Here is a 20854-nt window from a genome sequence, read left to right as displayed (position 1 = left end):
TAAGTCTCAAAATATGACTGTAAAAGCTTGCAAAATGATACATGTAGTATGATGTCACTCGTGTAAAGTTAACTATGCAAAATAATGTTATTATATATATAAAAATACATAGATACTACATAGATAAAAATACCAAATTTGAAAGCCTGGTTATCTCTGAGGAGGAAAAGTGAAATGGGGTTGGGGAAGGTTATATAGTGGGCTTCAGTCGATTTTTCTTTTAAAAAAGTCAGAAACAGATATAACAAAATTAAATTTTAGTAAAGTAGGTGATGTACAGATAAGTGTTTATTTTTTATTCTTACATATTAAATGTTTCTAATGAAAAAATCTTTTGAGAGTAGAAAATTTCAGAATTAACCTTTGTTCTCAAGTAAAATACTTTCTTAGCATCTAAATACATTTTAGCTAGTTTTTTTTGTTTTGCAGATTTGAGTGATGAATTAGCCCAGAAGCTGTTTGATGTTTCAGAAATATCTTCAGCAGCAATGGCCCATTCATTGCCCACAGCAGTTCCAGAATCTCCTAGAATTAATCCTGCAAGGACACCTAAAACACCTCGAACACCCAGGTTACAAGATCCAAACAAAACACCAAGATTTTATCCTGTTGTTAAAGAACCAAAAGCTATTGATGTAAAGGTACACAAAACAACCAGGAATATAAAGCATGCATTTTATATCCTTTAACATTACAAAATGAGACTTTTTAGTTTCTATCATTTTTTTAAAATATATATTTTAGCCTGTAAGAATTCGTTTAAAAGTGGCATTTTACCCTAGTGATGTTTTCTCAGGTTAAGGAATAACTTCTTTACAATTTGTAGTGTAATTAATGTCGATCAGAAGGTATAATGAAGAATCATACTAAGTTGTATTTCCTTTAATCCTTGTGTTGAAACCTAGCAAAGGACCTTCTTTGTTAAAGTTTTGTAACTTGTGAGATACTGAGTTTTGTGACTTCATGTGATTTCATAATGTGTCATCCACAGTATGAAAATGTTTGAGCTAGTTTACAGTCAGAGGGTTTTAATTTACTTGTGAAGTTCACACTACTGAAATAATAGCAATGTTTGACTTCTTTTTCTCTAGAGTCCAAGAAAGAGAAAAACAAGACATAGTACAAATCCCCCTCTAGAGTGTCATGTTGGTTGGGTAATGGATTCCAGAGATCACGGGCCAAGAACATCTGTCAGGTACTATATTTGTCAAACATGGCTTTGTTTTTGATTTTAAGTTGAAAACAGTTACTAATTAGGCATTTGGAATATTTAAAAATTTATATGTTAGCAAAGTATGGAACAATGAAAATAGTTTTTAAAAAGAAGCCAAAGGAAAGGAAATAAGTGGGACAATTTTCCAATAAGTACATTAAGGAATACTTGAGTAGGACAATCTTTTTTCCATTTAAACTAGTTTCCACAAATGTGTACTCTTAGATAAAAAATATATAAGTTTATGAAAGATTCCAGATTCTCAGTGGCATTAATTCTTAGTGAATTAATGTGCTAAACAACCTACTCAAACTATATAAAGAATATGGAAATAAAACACATTGTTATTTTGAAATTTTTCCTTTTGGGGAAAAGAGATTAGCTGACTGTAGTAGTAAGTGGTTTTTCTTTTAGCTTTAATTTTTTTAGAAAAGACTATTACTTACCTCAAAAGAGATGATAGAGCAAACGTTTGATAGTGCCAGTTGTACAATATAATATGGTATGTTTTGGGGCACCTGGGTGGCTCAGTCGTTAGGCGTCTGCCTTCGGCTCAGGTCATGATCCCAGGGTCCTGGGATCGAGCCCTGCGTCAGGCTCCCTGCTTGGTGGGAAGCCTGATTCTCCCTCTCCCACTCCCCCTGCTTGTGTTCCCTCTCTCGCTGTCTCTCTCTCTCTGTCAAATGAATAAATAATAAATCTTAAAAAAAAAATATGGTATGTTTTGTCCTGTACAGTGGATGCAGAGGTGATTTGCTGCTAATTGCTTTGTGTTCCTTGTACACACATTTTGTGTTTGTGTAGATATTTTCAGAATAATTATCTGACCAACTTTCTAAATGAAAACTTAGCTTCAGGAAAAAGTGTTCTTTGATTGGTTACTAGACGGGAAGGATAAATAGCTTCAGTCAAAGAAAAGCTAGTGAGTTTATCATGATTTGAAAATCTCCACCTCTGTCTTTCCAGTGATATTTATTTGATACTTCTACATTTTGTTCTCATTGATATAGTATCCTTAAAAGATAAAATGTGTATATGTTTTTTGCACGCCTATTGTATACTTATGGTTATTGTGTTCTAAGTGATTTTGAGAGTTTATTTTCCAGGATTTTTTTTTTAAAGATTTTTATTTATTAGAAAGAGAGAAAGAACGAACAAGGGGATGGACAGAGGGAGAAGCAGGCTTCCCACTGAGCAGAGAGCCTGACAACGCAGGGTTCGATCCCAGGCTTGGGATTATGACCTGAGCTGAAGACAGACACTTAACCGACTGAGCCACCCGGGCACCCCTCCAGGGTTTTTTTGTTTTTTTTTTTTTTTAATCAGAGCAGTATATTTAGAGATCAACAAATAATGGTGAAAGATGTTTAGTCAATAACATTTAGTTTAGTTAGAACATTTAATGGAATGTTTAGTTAGGAATATGTTCCTTACAATTCATTTTTTATTATGTTATATCTTTTGTTATTAATAATTCATCTGTATAGTGATTTATTCATTCCCAGGCACCACTCCACCTTCTCCCACAAGTAAAATGTATCAGGAAAGCAGGGGCTTAACATTGTGTTGGGTGCATTCCTAGGCACTGAGTAAACAGCAGGGAACAAGATAATTACAGTCCCTGCCTTTCTGGAGCTTAATACAGGGGTGACAGACAAGTATTTATAATAATGACTAAATTTTTTTAATTGATTTATTTTTTAGAGTAGTTTTAGGTTCAGAGGAAATATTGAGTGGAAGGTACTGAGAGTTCCCTTATACTCCCTGCATTCCTTGCCTTCCACACCACAGCCTCGTCCACTATCAACATGCATATGTTTAGATCATCTACATTAATGTACTTATGGATATGGTTGGATTTAAATCTACCATTTTATATTCTACTTTTCTCATCTCATCTTTGGTTTTTTTCCTTCCATCTTTTGGATCAGTTGAGTTTTTATAATAATTCTATTTTATCTCTACCATTGGCTTCTCAGTTATATCTTATTTTTTACTGGTCTTCTACTGTTCATAATATACATTTCAACTTAGTCTACTTTCAAATAATATTATACTACTACATGTATAGCATAAGAATCTTGATATCGTAAAGTTCCATTTCCTCCCATCCTCTGTGCTATGCTTTGTTACTACTTTTCTTTAGATAGTTATATTTTAAAGACATGAGAAATTTTTATTTTATTTATTTATTAATTTAGATTTTATTTATTTGAGAGAGAGAGAGTGCATGGGGGGGTGAGAAGGGAGAGGCAGACTCCCTGCTGAGCAGGGAGCCAGATGATCAGACATCCCTGGGGCTCAATCCCAGGACCCTGAGACCATGACCTGAACTGAAAGCAGACACTTAACTGTTGAGCCACCCAGGCGCTCCAATGTGAGAAATTTTTAAAACATTTGCTCTCATTTTTACCATTCCTAATGCTTTTACTTTTTTTTTAATTAAAAGATTTTATTTATTTATTTGACAGAGAGACACAGCGAGAGAGGGAACACAAGCAGGGGGAGTGGGAGAGGCAGAAGCAGGCTCCCTGCTGAGCAGGGAGCCTGATGTGGAGCTCCATCCCAGGACCCTGGGATCATGACCTGAGCCAAAGGCTTAACACTTAATGACTGAGCCACCCAGGCATTCTAGTGCTCTTCATTTTCTTAAACATTTCTTGTTGTGCAGGTCTATTAGCAGTGGATTGTGTCAACTTTTGTTTATCAGGAGAAGTTTATTTTTTTCTATTTTGAAAGATATTCTTATTGAGTATAAAATTCTTTGATGGATCTAGGTATGGATACGGTTATATATGTATATATGTGTGTGGCACACAAGGTATTTATCCAAGTTATTGGATTTATTGTTTGTTGTCTTTTATTCAGTTAGGATAATTTTCATCTCTTATCTCTTCAAGTATTTTTTGCCTTGTGTTCTTGTTGTTTGTTCCCCCTTCTTCTGGGAATCCAATTACATGTACATTAGACCATTTGTTAGTATCTCACAGCTCTTAGATGATCTGATCTTTTTTTCTACTTTTTCTCTTTGTAATTCATGTTGGATAATTTTGATTGACCCATGTTCAAATATACTTTCGCTGTGTGCAGTCTCCTGATAAGTTCATCACAGGAATTTTCCATTTCTGATATTATGCTTCATATATTTTGTATTACCATTTGACTTCTTAATAATAGTTCTTCTTTTCCTACTGAGATTCTGTATCATGTATGTTGTTCTCCTTTCCACGAGTTCCTTCAACATATTAATCTAATCATAGTTATATTTAAGTCCACTGTGTGATCATACCAATAGGTGGGTCATCTGCTGTAAATCTCGTTTTTTTTTTGCATTATCTTTTGATTAAAATTTTAATTTTCTTGTCTTTTTCTGTCTCATAAATTTTCATTGAATTCTAGATTCTTGCTTTTAGACTTATTTTATGCCTCTAATAGCTCCACATCTCAAACTGAATAAACCCTGATCTCTTCCCATTATATTTGTTCCTAATCTGCAGAATGTTGCTAAAATAAATCCTAGGCTGATTGATATGAATATAGATTCATATACTCCAGTTATACTTAGATCCCCAGTACAGTATTATAATTTTATTTTCTCCTATGATTTTTTAATAACATTTTCTTTTCCCAGCTTATTTTATTATAAGATTATAGTATATAATACATATAACATACAAAGTATGTGTTAACTGTGTATGTTATCGGCAAGGCTTCTGGTCAACAGTAGGCTATTAGTAGTTAAGTTTTTAGGGAGTCAAAAGTTACATGTGGATTTTTGACTGTGTAGGGTGTCAGCACCCCTAACTCCTGCATTGTTCAAGGGTTAATTGTATAAACATATATGTAACTAATAACAGCCCCACAAGATCTATGAAGCAAAAATTGGGGCACCTGGGTGGCTTAGTCAGTTGAGCATCCAGCTCTTAATTTCAGCTCAGCTCATGATCTCAGGGTTGTGGAATCTAGCCCTGTGTCAGGCTCCATGCTTAGCAGGGAGTCTGCTTGAGATTCTCTCCCTCTGCCCTTCCCCACTGCTCTCTCTCAAATAAATAAATCTTTTTAAAAAAGATATATGAAGCAAAAACAAAAAATTGGAGGGAGAAATAAACAGTTCTACAAGAATAGTTGGAGATTTCAATACACTACTTTCAATAATGCATAGACCAACTTGACATAAGATGAGTAATAAAATAGAGGACTTGAACAACACAATAAACCAATTAGACCTAACAGATACATATAGAATATTCTACCCAACAACAGCACAGATTACACATTCTTAAGTACACACAGGACATTCTCCACAATAGACCATGTGTTAGGCGAAAACAAAAACTTTAGTACATTTTAAATGAGCTACCATATAAGGTATCTTCTCTGACTGCAATATAATGAAGTTAGTAGAAATCTATAACAGAAGTAAAACTGGAAAAATCACAAATATGTGGCAATTAAAACACTTTTAACCCATGAGTCAAAGATGAAATCATAAAGGAAATTAGAAAATACTTAGAGATATATGAAAGTGAAAACAGCATACCAAATTTTAATGGAATGCAAGGAGAGCAGTGTTCAGAGGGAAATTTATACCTATAAATGCCTACATTTAAAAAGAAAAGAGATCACAAATCAGTAACCTAACATATTTTAAGAAACTTGAAAATGAAGAGCAAAATAAACCCAAAGCTAGCAGAAGGGAGGAAGGAAATGTTGAAAATGAGAGCAAAAATAAACAATAAAGAGAAGAGAAAAACAGAGAAAATCAGTAAAAATAAATGTTGGTTCTTTGAGAAGATCAACAAAACTAACAAAGTTTCTTTAGACTGCCAGGGAAAAAAAGAGAAGATGCAAATAACTAAAATCAGAAATGGAAATGGAAACATAACTAACCAACCTTACAGAGATAAGAAGATTCGGTGGGAATAGTATGAACAATTATACATCAACAGATTAGATAACCTGGAAGAAATGCACAAATTCCTCAAAACATACAAATTAAACTGATTCAAGAAGAAATAGAAAATCTCAACCCATACATAAGAATAAAGAGATCAAATCATTAATCAAAAATCCCTCAACAAAGAAAATTCCAGCCCAACTGGCTTCACTTGAAGTAAATTCTACCAGATATTTAAAGAAGAATTAACACTAATCCCTTTCAAACTCCAAAAAATTGAAGAGAAGGGAATGCTTACTCTGTGAGGCCTGCATTACCCTGATACCAAAACCAGATAAAGACACTACAAGAAAATAAAATGATATACCAGTGTCCCTTATGAATATAGTGCAGAAGTTCTCAACAAAATATTAGCAAATGAAATCCAGCAGTTGTCAGGGGCACCTGGCTGGCTCAGTTAGTAGAACATGTGACTCTTAACCTGAGGGTTGTGAGTTCAAGCCCCATGTTGAGCATGGAGCCTACTTAAAAAAATAAATATGGTTCAACATAAGAAAATCACCCTTGCATTACTGGGCTAAATTCTACTTGGCCATGGTGAATAATATTTTCAATATACTGCTGGATTTTTTAAAAACCTATTTTTATTTATTTATTTATTTTAAGTCTTTATTTGGTTTTGGTATCAGATATCTCTAAGTATTTTAAATTCCACACCTGAGTGAAATCATATGGTGTTTGTCTTACTGACTTATTTTGCTTAGCATAATACTCTCTACCACCGTCCATTTTGTTGCAGATGGCAAGATTTCATTCTTTTTTATAGTTGAGTAATATTCCATTGTGTGTATGTATATATATATATATAAGCCACATGATCCTTATCCATCAATCAGTGGACATTTGGGCTTTTTCCATAATTTTGCTGTTATTGATACTGCTTCTATAAACATTGGGGTACATGTGCCCCTTCGAATAGTATTTTTGTATCTTTTGGGTAAGTTCCTAGTAGTGCAATTGCTGGGTCAGAGGGTGGTTCTCTATTTTAATTTTTTGAGGAACCTCCATACTGTTTTCCAGAGTTGCTGCACCAGTTTGCATTCCCACACAGCAGTGTAAGAAGGTTCCCCTTTCTCCGTATCCTCGCCAACATCTGTTGTTTCCTATGTTGTTACTGTAGCCATTCTGACAGGTGTGAGGTGGTATCTCATTGCGGTTTTGATTTATATTTCTCTGATGATGAGAAGTGATGTGTCTGTTAGCCATATGGATGTTTTCTTTGGAAAAAATGTCTGTTTATGTTTTCTGCCCAGTTGTTAACTGGATTATTTGTTTTTGGGTGTTGAGTTCAATAAGTTCTTTATAGATTTTGGATACTAACCCATTATCTGGTATGTCATTTGCAAATCTCTTCTCCCACTCCAAAGGTTGTCTTTTAGTTTTGTTGATTGTTTCCTTCACTGTGCAGAAGCCTTTTATCTTGAAGTCCCAGTAGTTCATTTTTGCTTTTTGTTTCCCTTGCCTCTGGTGACATGTCCAGTAAGAAGTTGCTATGGCCAATGTCAAAAGAGGTTACTGCCTGTGTTCTCCTCTAGGATTTTGATGGTTTCCTGTCTCATATTTAGGTCTCTCATTCATTTTGAGTTTATTTTTGTGTATAAGGGGTCCAGTTCCATTCCTTTGCATGTGGCTGTCCAGTTTTCCCACCACCATTTGTTGAAGAGACTGTCTTTTTTCCATACTTCATCATAATTAAGAACTTTTATGTATCAAAAGATAGTATCAGAGTCAAAAGACAATCTACTCAATAGAAGAAAAGATTTGTAAATCAAATATCTGATAAATTAATATTTAGAATATATAAAGAACTTCAAAAACTTGACAACTAAAAAAAAAACCCAATTCAGAAACAGGCAAAGGATTTGAATAGACATTTCTTTAAAGAAGATATGCAAATGGCCAATAAGCCCTTGAAAAGATGTTTAACATCATTAGTCATTAGAGAAATGCAAATCAAAAACCACAGTGAGACACCTCTTCACAGCTACTAGGATGGTAGTATAAATAATATATGTTGAAGTCTTAACCCCCAGTGTGACTGTATTTGGAGCTAGTACAGCCTTTAAGGAGACCCATTAAAGTTCAATGAAGTCATAAAGATGGGCCCTAATTTAATAGGACTGGTGTCTTTATAAGAAGAGGAAGAGACACAAGGGATGTCTTTCTGTATATGCAGAGGAAAAGCCATGTGAAGACACATTGAGAAGGTGACTCTCTGTAAGCCAGGAAAAGAAGCTTCACCAGAAACCAGTGCTGCTGACACTTTGATCTTGGACTTTGTAGGAGTGCTGACAATTCTGACTCCATCTTTTGCCTTCCATCTTGTTCTTGTCTGCACAATGACCTTCCACAGGGCTACATGTTCCAGGCCTATTGGAGGATACTGTGTGCTCTAGCTGGAATGAGGGAAGGTATATAGATTGTGCCACTTGAGACAACTAGTAGAGATCCCTCTGGCACAGAGATGGTGCTACTTTAGATGACTACCCTTTGACGTCACCACAATGATCCCCCTGCTCTGTAAATTCTGTAGATTAAGGTCTGGACTTTGTGGAAAATAGCTGCATAGTGCTGAGATCATCTGTCCACCCCATCCCTCTGGCAGTAAGTTGCCCTAAATAAAAAACTAAATAGTATGGAGTAGCTTGCTTTGTGTTTTTGTCTCAAAGTGCCTTCTCAGTAGAGGATAGTTTACTGTCCCTCCTCCACCTTCTAATAGACTTCTGGCCTCCAGAACTGTGAGAACATAAGTTTCTGTTGTTTAAGCCACCCAGTCTGTGGTATCTTGTTATGGCAGCCTGAGCTGTCTAATGTGTATAATTTTTTTAAAAACTGAAAATATGGGGCACCTGGGTGGCTCAGTTGGTTAAGCACCCGACTCTTGATTTCAGCTCAGGTCTTGATTTCAGGTCATGAGCTTAAGCCCCACATTGGGCTCCATGCCCAGCATAGAGCCTACTTAAATACATACATACATACATACATACATACATATATACCTGAAAATAAATGTTTGTGAGGATGTGGAGAAATTGGAATCTTTGAGCATTGTTTGTGGAAATATAAAATGCCACAGCCACTGGAAAACAGTTCATCATTTTCTCAAAAGGATAAAACATAAATTATCATATGTTCCAGCTATTCCACTCCTAGGTATATATCCGGAAGAATTGAAAACAGGGAGTTGAACAAACATTTTTATGTCCATGTTTATAGAAGTATTATTCATAACAGTCAAAAGACGAAAACCACCCAAATCCATTAACAGATTACTGCATAAACACAATATGGTATATATATTTAATGGAATATTATTCAACCATATAAAAGAATGAAAGTTTAATTTATGCAACAACCACATAGATAGACCTTGGAAACATGCTTAGTGAAATAAGTCAGACTCAGAAGGGTAAATATAATATGATCCCACTTGTATGTGAGGTACCCTGAATAGTCAAATTGAAAGGGACAAAGTAGAATAGAGATTATTGGGAGCTGAAGGGAGGAGGAAAGGGCTAATTATTGTTTAATAGAGTTTTTGTGAGGGATGATAAAGAAGTTTTAGGTATAGATAGTGGTGATGGTTATATAACATTGTGAATATTTAATGTTGATGAATAGTAAGCATGCTTAAGAATGATTAAAATTAAATATCGTGTATGTTTTACCATACACGCAGACATGCATACACAAACTCCTAAAAAAAAAATCACCACTGATTTCATTAGAAAAGTCTTTAAGTATTAGTGGAAACTATCAGGCTCATGGCGACAAATACAAGGTTTCAAAAATTCTGATATTTGCATGAAAGCTCAGTTTTCCTTGACATTACAGGTTCATTTTGTTCATTTTCAAGGAAATGTCTGACACAAAATGAAGTCTGAATAACCATAATTTGTTTGTTGTTTTCTAATTAAAAATGGTGTTCCATGAAAAAATCAACTAGGTCAGTTCACAACTTTATCACACAAATGCTTTGGCTTAAGACAACTCTCTTGGGGTGCCTGGGTGGCTCAGTCTGTTGAGCGTCTGCCTTCGGCTTGGGTTGTGATCCCAGGGTCCTGGGATCGAGCCGCATCAAGGTCCCTGCTCAGTGGGGGGCCTGCTTCTCCCTCTCCCTCTGCTGCTCCCTCTGCTTGTGCTCTCTCTCTCTCTCAGATAAACAAAATAAAATAAAATAGACAACTGTCTCAGTTTGAGCTGCTCTAACACATATGCCGTGGACTGGGTAGCTTAAATAACAAGTTTATTTCTCACAGTTCCAGGATGAGGGTGCCAACAGATCTGGTATCTGGTGAGGGCCTGCTTTGCAGATGGCTATCTTCTTGTATCCTCACATGGCAAATAGCAGAAACGAAACCAAGCTATCTCATGTTTCTTTTTATAAGGGCACTTACCCCACTCATCAGAACTCTACCCTTAGGACTTAATTACCACCTAATACCATCATATTAGGGGCTAGGAATTCAAGGAACATTCAGTCAATAAAAATAGCCATTGTACTTTGATAGTGCTGTGAAAGTGCTTTATGCTTTCATCTCATTTTTTTTTTAAGATTTATTTATTAGAGAGAGAGTGGAAGGTGGCGGTAGGTAGGGGAGAGCAAAGGGAATGGGGCAAGCAGACTCGAAGCTGAGCAGGGAGCCTGACGTGGGGCTCGATCCCAGGACCCTGAGACCATAACCCAAGCTGAAACCAAGAGTCAGACGCTTAACCAACTGAACCACCTAGGTGCCCCCATTTTTTTCTAATTGTGATAAAAAAAACAAAAAAATTTACCATTTTAACCATTTTTAAGTGTACAGTTCAGGAGTGTTAAGGATATTCACATTGTTGTGAAACATTTCCAGAACTTGCTCATTTTGCAAAACTAAAGCTTTTGTTCCATTTTGTCACACACAATAAGACAGGTACTCAAGGCTTGAGATTTCATAAAGTTAATTTTTTTTGCTCCATCAAGGACCTCTTAAGTTGAAACTGGTATTTTTTAAAATCTTGCACATGCATTGCAGTGAATAATACAATCACTAGTATGTAAAGTTTGGTGCCACTGCCTCAATTATCATCAGCAGTTTTATACACCGTTGCTTTAGTACTATCAGTACAAATGTGAACACAGTGAAACGAGCAAATTATACCTTAGTGTTTTTGCAAAAATGGTCTTGAGTTGCAAACTTTCTGAAGAGTTCTTGGGAACCCCTCCACGCATCGTCGCAGACCACACATTGAAAACCACTGATTTAGATCAGTGGCTTAGGAAGATCACTTTGAAAAACAAAAACAAAACGAAACACAGGAAGATCACTTTGGTGGTAGGATAGAGGAGGGAGACTGGAAAAACAAGGAGACCAGTTAGTTTGAGTGAAAGAGGAAGAAAGCCTATATTTGAATAATGGAGTGCAGACAAAAAGGAGAAGACCGATTTCAGAGATTTTTCAGAAGTGGAATTGATGTACAGAATTGCAAGTATGTCTTGCAAAAAAAATAATGAAATTATTACCTTTGCGCCAGATTTTATTTCTCATTTCCTTTATCCAATTTACATCATTTACTTAATTACTCATAAAAATTAAAAATTTCTCCAGTACCATAAGAAACTAAACTAATAATGATCTGGAAGAGGAATAAGCTAGCTATTCAATTACCTACTGCTTCTACTTACTGCTTTAGTTTGGGAATTTATAACCATATTCTTTATCATCTTCTGAATATAACTGTGTGTTAAACATAAATAGCAATTCATATATAGTTCTTTACATCATTAGTTTAGTTTTAGGGACTAATGTCTTTTCCAGTGTTCAGACTCAATAACAAACAAATAGCACAAATTGTTTAAACACTTGGTTCTTGATATTGCAGTTTGAAGACTTTTTTCCCCCCTCCTCAAACAGCAGTTCAAATGCTTCACCTTCAGAAGGTGCACCACTAGTAGGAAGTTATGGATGTACTCCTCATTCATTTCCAAAGTTCCAGCACCCTTCTCATGAACTTTTGAAGGAAAATGGCTTTACCCAACAAGTGTACCACAAGTATCGTCGAAGATGTCTAAGTGGTAAGATGCTTGTCCTTTATGTAGCTATGTTTAAAACTAAAATATAATATTAAAAAATGTGACATTTAATATCAGGTTAAGATATTTTTTATTTTGTTATAATTACCTTAAGTATTCATGTGTTTTGTAGCTTAGATACATTAAGAAATAAAGTTTAGCGTATTCTTGTTACTATTGACGAATGCTTAAATTTGAGCAATGAGTCAGAAAATGGATTAATATTTGTCCCTTATTTAGAAGAAACCCAAATACATTTTGGAGATTAATATTTTAAGTTACGTAAAATGTCTGCTGTTTTGACTTTAATAAGTTTCTTTAACAAAAAAATGTTTTATTATTTTAACTTTTTCCAGAGAGAAAACGTTTGGGAATTGGCCAGTCCCAAGAAATGAATACCCTCTTTCGTTTCTGGTCCTTTTTCCTCAGAGATCACTTCAATAAAAAAATGTATGAGGAATTTAGACAACTTGCTTGGGAAGATGCAAAAGAAAATTACAGGTCAAATATTTTCTCACATTTTTACAGTTAAGGGGTTTTCAAAAAAATAATATAAAAACTAGTACTGAAGTAGCCCAGTTTTGAGCTATGAAAGTAGCACAACATAACTGGAGAGAGGGTTGTATTAGTTTCCTATTGCTGCATTGCAGATTATCCCAAACTCAGAAGATTAAACAACATTTATTAATTTACAGTTTCTAAGGGTCAAGACCCTAGGAACAGCTTAGTTGGGTGGTTCTGACTTAGATATCTCATGTGCAGGCAAGATATTTGACTAGGCTGCAGTCTCTGAAGACTCGACTCAGGCTGGAGGATTCTCTTCAAGCTTATTCACATGGCTGTTGGCAGGAAGCTTTAGTTCTTCACCACATAAGCCTCCCATTAGGCATTTAACAACATGACTTCATCCAGAGGAAATAATCTAAGAAAGATGGAAAACTTCCAAGATGGAAACCTTGGTGTCTTGTATAACCTGTGCTTGAAAGAAACATACCATCACCTCTGCCATGTGATATTGTTCACACAGACCAACCCTCGTACCATACCTGGTAGGAGGAGACTACCCAAGATTGTGAATACCGGGAGGTAGGATCATTTGGAGTCATCTTAGGGGCTGGCACAAAGGCCAAATGAAATTTGAAAGAACCACTAGAGACTTCCCTTGCATAGGCATACACATCCCCAAATTGATAAATACTTAGAGCTAAACTAGTTGTTAAGATACCTTGAGCCAAGAAAAAATAAAGCCTCTCATGATATGTCCAGACTCATCTATCAGATCTCATTTTTTTCCTACTAGTGCTCTAGTTCTCTGGGCAACCAGTGGTACAGAACGTGTTCTCTGAATGACACAAGCTCTAGCCTCTACGTGTCTGTATATATTCTCTTCTTCCTCCCTCTTCTTTGCTAACTCATTCTTTTCAACCAGGTTAGACCTTGTTTTCTTGAGAAATGTTCAGGATAAGTTTTTTTTTTTTTTTTAAGATTTTATTTATTTATTTGAGAGAGAGAGAAAGAGAGAGAGAAAGCACCTGAGAGGGGGGAGGGTCAGAGGGAGAAGCAGAGTACCTGCCGAGCAGGGAGCCCGATGTGGGACTCGATCCAGGGACTCCAGGATCATGACCTGAGCCGAAGGCAGTCGCTTAACCAACTGAGCCACCCAGACGCCCCTGGGTAAGTTTTGAGAGTGTCTATAGGGTGGAGTTGAGACCAGACTAAAAGGATGAGAAGGAACATGAGATAGGCTCATGCAAACTGTTTATTCCTGGAAAATGGTAGGAGGAAGAAGAGATGGAAAGAAGAAATAAAGACAATTTTACACTTACGGTTTACTCAAATTTACCATTCTTCAAGTTTTACTTGTAAATCTTAAATAAGAATATATTGTTAATCAGTTATCATGATCTTTGAAAGGAATACAAGATGCTGCAAATAAATTTTTCCTAGAAAAAAATTACATTTGCCCTGACTTGTATAAAAATAAAGACTATTTAATTTTCATCCAGAATCTTTATCTTGATCAGGAATGACAGATACATAGTATGTTTACCTGTTTCTCTCTCTTCTGTTATTACTGACATCTCTAATCAGTCCCAGCACTGTTTAATGTTGTTCTTGAATTCAGATTTGTAGTCTTATCAAAATTTTAACAGCTACTGCCAATTTACCAGAGTTGGCACAAAAGGCAAAATTTGCTATTTCTGATTTTGATGTTCTCATTCAAACTATGGTGTGCTACCTATTAGTGGATTGTGAAGTCAATATAGTAATTTGAAAAATATCAGACTGTACTGAACATAGGGTAAATTTTTTCAGTTAATACATACATGCAAATTTAAGAATTGTTTGCAAAACTTATATATCCTTTTATGTACACACATTACGTTGACTTGGTCACCAGATAAAGTATTTTTCTTACTATTGTACTTAGAAAAGTTTGAAAGCCATTTTTATAATTAATCTCAGCATATTTTGCTCTTTCTGCAAACAGTTTGTTTGTTCTTCAGGACTTTCGAATAACTTTTCTGAAACGCCCATGACTATCCAAGTCTAGGTTGGGAGTTCTTCTGTGTTCCTACAGTCATCTGTGTATGTTTCTATTAGCTTTTTTTTCCTTTTTTTTTTGAAGATTTTATTTATTTATTTGACAGACAGCGAGAGAGGGAACACAAGCAGGGGGAGTGGGAGAGGGAGAAGCAGGCTTCCCGCTCAGCAGGGAGCCCGATGCTGGGCTCGATCCCAGGACCCCGGGATCATGACCTGAGCCAAAGGCAGATGCCTAATGACTGAGCCACCCAGGTGCCCCTCTGGTAGCTTTTTAACACATTATTTTGGGTCTGTTTTTGCAGTGTTCATGACTAGCCTGGATTAGCTTTCCTTAGGAAGTATCGCACAGTGGTTAAGCATCTGAAGGCTTTGAAATCAGACCTAAATTTGAATCCCAGCCTATTAATTACTGTGAACTTGGCAAGTTATTATTCCCAGTAAGCTTTAGGTTCTTTATATATAAAGTAGGGGAAATTATGGTAGATACCCTCATAGGGTTATTGTGAAAATTAAACAAAACCGAACATGTAAAGGTCTTAACATATGATACACAGTAAGTGCTCAATAAATTGTTACTGTTATTAGACGATCAATACTAAATCTATCCATTGACTAAAGATGGTTTCAAGAAGGAAGGAGAGAAATAACCTTTATATTATGTGTCTTCAACATGCCAACTCTGGTCTAAGTGCTTTACAATATTATGTCATCTATTCTTAAAAAGTAGGATATTGTTATCCCCATTTTTAGGATATAATTACAGGCCTAAAATTCAAATAGAGTTCTTTCTGCTTCTCAGCCTTTATGTTTTCCACTCATCTAAGCTGTCTCATAATGAGGGGTAAATGAATAAATAACAACTGAGAGGCCGGCCGTTTGCCCCTGCTCTTCACTCCAGCAGTTAGGCTGCATAGTTGGGTTGTTATTAATGTCATCCTTTTGGTCTTTGGATTTGGTTTACTAAAAAATAAGACTAAAAATCCAAATATTGCAGTAGTCTGTTGGCCTTTACCAATATAAACTAATATATAATTAATATCAAAATAATATCCCATGAAAGAAGTATCAAGGCAGATTTGTCACTTCTGAGATGGTGGTTCTTTAGTCCTTAGTCCCCTTAGCCTTCAGTCATACAAGCTCAAAGAATAGCATCACTTATGGCTACCAAAGCAAAGAGTTCAGGTCAGTGTGTGGATGTGTAGTTGGTAGTCCCACATTTCTCTTGGTGGCTTGCCAAGAAACCTATTTATTCTTCTGGACAGACCATCACTTTCCATCTTGAAAATAAGCTAGTTACCAAAGACACACACACACACACACACACACACACACCCCTTCTTGTGAATAAAAGCTAGGCAAAATTATGTTACTAGTAATGAAGAAATTGTAGTCTTTATTCCACTAAGGCACTCAGAACAACTTAAGGATTCTAACTGAGGAATCTTTTAACTGTGACATGTTTTAGTTGAGTAAGCTAGATATTGTCCTTTTACTGCTGTCTTGTTGACTTTGTTCATTCTCCTGGGTTCTACTCATCACCATTAATTAAAGGTTGGGCCCATGTAGTTTGCTAATACACTGTCCACAATTCGTCTTGGGTTCTCTAGGTAGTTATAGAAGAATACAAGGAAATTTGTTTTCTGATTTATGTAGTAATTACAATTATTTTAGCAAAATATCTTTTATGAAATGTACTTTATAACTAAAGCAGGGAAGATCTCTTAGGAGCCATTTAATTAGGTTTGTCATTTCTAGTTGAATGGGTCAACCACACATAGGGTCTAGGGCACAAAAGTATATAGTCTTTCTCTCTTGAGTAAAGATTGTGTTCAAAAGTATTTAAAACCATGCACTATTATAAACCTCAGTTTGGAAAAAATTGAAAACATTCCCAGTGGCACTAAATCTTTTGACAATTTCTTCAGAAATACCAAGGAGAGATCCTCTGTCTGTCCAAAGGAGCCACACTGTAGTTGCCCATAGGCTGCCTCATTCTGCAGGTTCCCAGTATACTTCCATGAGGTGCTATGGCTGAGTGAACAAAAATAACAAAGCCATCTATGGATTACTAAATAACCACTTCAGCTAAAAAAACCATCCTAAAAATTACATACATTTAAGCCTTTATTTTTTTTTGCTTGGGGTTATTTGTGTCCTGTTTGCTTCTATCTATGAGATGTTTGCATTGTCATAGTAAAATTTTTATTATAAACCTTTTATTTCCTTTCTACAGGTATGGATTAGAATGTCTGTTCAGGTTTTACAGTTATGGACTGGAAAAAAAATTCAGACAAGAAATTTTTAAGGATTTCCAAGAAGAAACCAAAAAAGACTACGAATCTGGTAAAATAATACAAAACAAAACCCAATAATCTTACTCTATTTGGAAACTGTAAACCTGAGGCAATAAACAGGGAAGGAGTTCATAACTATTTTCTTCAGAATAGGCTATTTAAGACCTTCAGGCCACTATTAACGGTTCTTGATGAAGGATGGGGCACCATATAGTAAGAAGGTCATCCCTGTGAGGTGTTAGAAAATAACCATGCCCAAGAGTTCCTTTATGGAGTAGTATTTTGCCATTTTCCCCTTGACAGACATGAAGATGATACTCACTGATATTCCATTACATGAAAATTCTTTGTAACAGCAGGTATGCTTGGAAAGATGGAACAGCACAGTGGGTAACAGTGCAAGCTTTGGGCTAGATCCATACGTAGATCTGAATCCCATTTTCACCACTTGGTAGCTGTGTGACCTTGGTTAAGTTACATAACTTTGTTAGCCTTAGTTTACTTATCAGTAATGTACACAAGAGCACCCATATTACAGGTTTGTATATGCTTCAAATTAGTTTAATATATAAAAACCACTTAATACCTGTCATATAACAAATGCTTACTAAATGTTAGCTGCCATTATTATTACAATGTCTTCTTCTCAAAATCTAGATAAAGTATATGCTGGAGGATAAATGGTCATTTGCTGGTAGGATGATTAATATGAATCATTTTTTAAATTCTATATAATTGTGAATATTTTTCTTTGTTATTAGGTCAGCTATATGGATTAGAAAAGTTTTGGGCTTATCTAAAATATTCTCAATCTAAGACGCAGTCTATTGACCCAAAACTTCAGGAATACCTCTGTAGCTTTAAGAGGTTAGAAGACTTCCGCATTGACGTAAGTTTTAAGTCTTTTCTTCTGTAGTCTTTTTATTACCTTCATATTTTGAGCTTTCAGTGACTTTCTTAACTTTAATTTTACAATTTTTATTTTTTTAACTTTTTATTTTGAAATGGTAATTTTCTAGTTTTGAAATCAAACTTTAAAACAGGTGCAAAAATAGTATAAAGAATTCCCATATTGCCAAATGTTAACATCTTACGTAACCACAGTGCAATTGTCAGTTCACTTTAATTTTGGTATGCCCCTATAATTAAACATTTTATAGATTTAGTAACTTTTATGTGGGTATGTTACTAATTTCTCACTAACAGTTCTAAAATTTTTCACTTTCTATGTACTTTTATTCTATACTTTTCATAATATGTGCTGATATAACATGAATTTAAGTTTCCCCACATAAAAAAATTAAGACAAGAATGTTACGTACATATATAGAGACAGGAGAGTAAGCCTTAATTTGATTTCAAGAGGAAAAGGAAAGCATTAAAAAAAAGAATGGGATGAAAATAAGATAAAGGACAGGGGGAAAAAAATAAGAAGAATCAAAAGAACAGAAATGAGAGAGGTGAAAGGAATGCTAGGTCCATCTTTGCTTAGTATTGTAATTTGTCTTATATTTTGTGTAAATAGGTTTGATGGCTCAGGGATGGAATTAATAGAAGTGCCTGTCTGTGGAATTAAAATGTTTCTAGAGTGGCCTAGCCAGTTCTATAGCAGGGACATCCTTGCTCTGTAATAGTGACTTTTGTCCTATCTGAGCAGAAACTAAGAATTCAGGCCTCCGCTTTTAAATACAGTGGACAATTGGAGAAGGAGGTTATGGTCTTAACTTGTCTCCAAATGAAAATATTAGTCTGGTGGTGTATAGTTCTGGGCTCCCAAATCTTTGTAACTGGAAAGGCCTTAAAAGCTGACTTGTTTAGTGCAGAATACCGTTTCACTGCCTACCCTCTCCTTGCTTGTAGTCTGAGGGGATTTGGGAGCTTAATGGATATTTATGTTTGAAATGTTTAAAATTAGTACCATCAGTAATGCTCTCCAGTTTCCTTATCCTAGAAGTCCTAGATAAACCTTCAGACTTGCTAAAGATTATTTGATTTGGTATCTCTTTTTTCTCCCTGCTGCTTTCATTTATCTGTTAAACATTATCATTCAAACAAGCCTAGGATAGGAGTTTAGGGTTGGAAGGGACTAGACTTATAAATGCTTTGCAGTTGACAGAAGTTGAAAAAAGAAGGAAAATAGGCTCTTTGAAACATTTTCTTGGAGGCAGGGAACCCAGCCTTATATTTATGCCCCGCAATGTAGTTCAAGTCCTAAAACATGTAAGAATCTTAATAAATATATGTTGAGTGAAAGAATGAACAAGTACTGATAGGCTGATTTAGTCAAGGAGGAAATTTAAGTTTAATACCTTAAATTGCTGTTAAGTTTTTGTTATACTAATAAAATCTACTGAAATGCCAACATAGTTTCCTTCTTGGTTGAAAAAGTCTGACCGTAGATTATGAAGGGAGGAAAAAAAAGTAAAATTGTCACTATATTATCTTTCATAATTTGCAGCCCCCTATTAGTGAGGAATTTGGAAGAAAAAGACATTCATCTACTTCTGGTGAGGACAGTAGTCGTCATAGACTTCCATCTAATTCCTCTACAAAGCCACCAAATGCTGCTAAGCCTACATCTGCTAATCAGCTTCAGGGTCCCAATAAACTGTCCCAGAAGGAATACTTCACAGGAGTCCAGTGACAATTCACACCAGAACAGTGCTGCCTCAGTCTCAACAGATGGTGAAATGCCTGAGAAATAGACTCTTATGAAAGTTGTTTGCCCTTGAAATAGACATTTACTTCAGTATTTATTTGGGAAAAATCTTCTGATGTTTAATTGTGATAATCATAAAAAAGAAAAAGGAAGAAAAGTGGTAGCATTTTTTTCTAACAAGATAAATTCTAAAAACATTTTCCCTGATGTCATGAGCAAGGATAGTTTTGGTGACCTTTTGTAGGGATCCTCTAGTAATGTATTTTGGTCTCAGTATTTCTTTTTCAAAGCAATTGTTTACAAGAACAGCATTCCTTAAATATATACAAAAACAATACAAGGAATGCCTAACATTTTCAGCTCATACTTCTTAAAGAAGATATAGTATGTTGTATTCATCTCTTCTATAGAGCTTTCCTAAAGAATCCAATTACCCTGTTATCAATTCATATTTGAACTTATCAAAAACAAAGGAAGATTACATATGTATTTTTTAAATTTAAAAAAAGAATATAAAATAATAATTTGCTTTTCTTTTAGACATATAGTTTAAGGAAATTTCTTTTTTTAACCAAAGTATAATTATATTGCAGTTAAATTGAAGTATAAAATATGTGCACTTTGGATGCTGGGTTTTGCTTTTTTTTCCTGTAGTCATACCTCATGATTTCCATAGTTATTGTTGTGCTGGTGTGGAGTGTTCTGAATTGGCATCAGCTGGTTACATATTAGAAGAGATTTGCTTTTTGTGACTCTTTAATAAACCTGCACAAGTAATTGAAAACTTGGTTGAGATTGGTTGGAATATTGTTCTAAATCAATTAAATCTTGCCCTGTTTTGAATGCATCTGCTGTTTGTATATCTGCAGGTGGGTATGTCACAGGCAGTCAGATTATCTTCAATTTAAAAGAAGTACTTAGTTTTTCCTTTTTGTTTCTTTTAGTTTTGTTTTATGTTCATGTTTTCAAGAGTTATAGCAAATTGATTTCTAAGTTTTATTGCTCTTGCAACTGATGTAAATGATAGTTTCAGTTTTTGTGGGTATTAAAAAAATAAAGCACTTATTCTAAATTATTGGAATTGATTTTAATTATTTTGTTTAGAATATAGTTGAAAAACTGTAATATCAAATTC

At 35.1% G+C, this 20854-nt stretch overlaps 1 protein-coding gene across 1 annotated transcript in view; it reads left to right on the top strand.

The window, feature by feature from the left end:
• LARP1B (La ribonucleoprotein 1B) overlaps positions 1–20149 on the top strand; it is a 118135-nt gene extending 97986 nt beyond the window's left edge. Inside the window, 8 exon segments of the mRNA XM_028102364.2 lie at positions 430–641; positions 1092–1195; positions 12062–12222; positions 12576–12720; positions 17000–17109; positions 17822–17949; positions 19519–19656; positions 19658–20149. Of these exon segments, the coding sequence (XP_027958165.2) occupies positions 430–641; positions 1092–1195; positions 12062–12222; positions 12576–12720; positions 17000–17109; positions 17822–17949; positions 19519–19656; positions 19658–19765 (1106 nt within the window). The 3' untranslated portion in view covers positions 19766–20149.
• Positions 20150–20854: the final 705 nt, after the last annotated feature.

Source organism: Eumetopias jubatus, unplaced genomic scaffold (genome assembly GCF_037043125.1).
Source record: "Eumetopias jubatus isolate StellerSeaLion01/CBP00866 unplaced genomic scaffold, mEumJub1_p1.0 scaffold_2, whole genome shotgun sequence".
Taxonomy (NCBI): Eukaryota; Metazoa; Chordata; class Mammalia; order Carnivora; family Otariidae; genus Eumetopias; species Eumetopias jubatus.
Note: the sequence above shows the minus strand (reverse complement) of the source record. Positions and strands in the feature narration are given on the sequence as shown.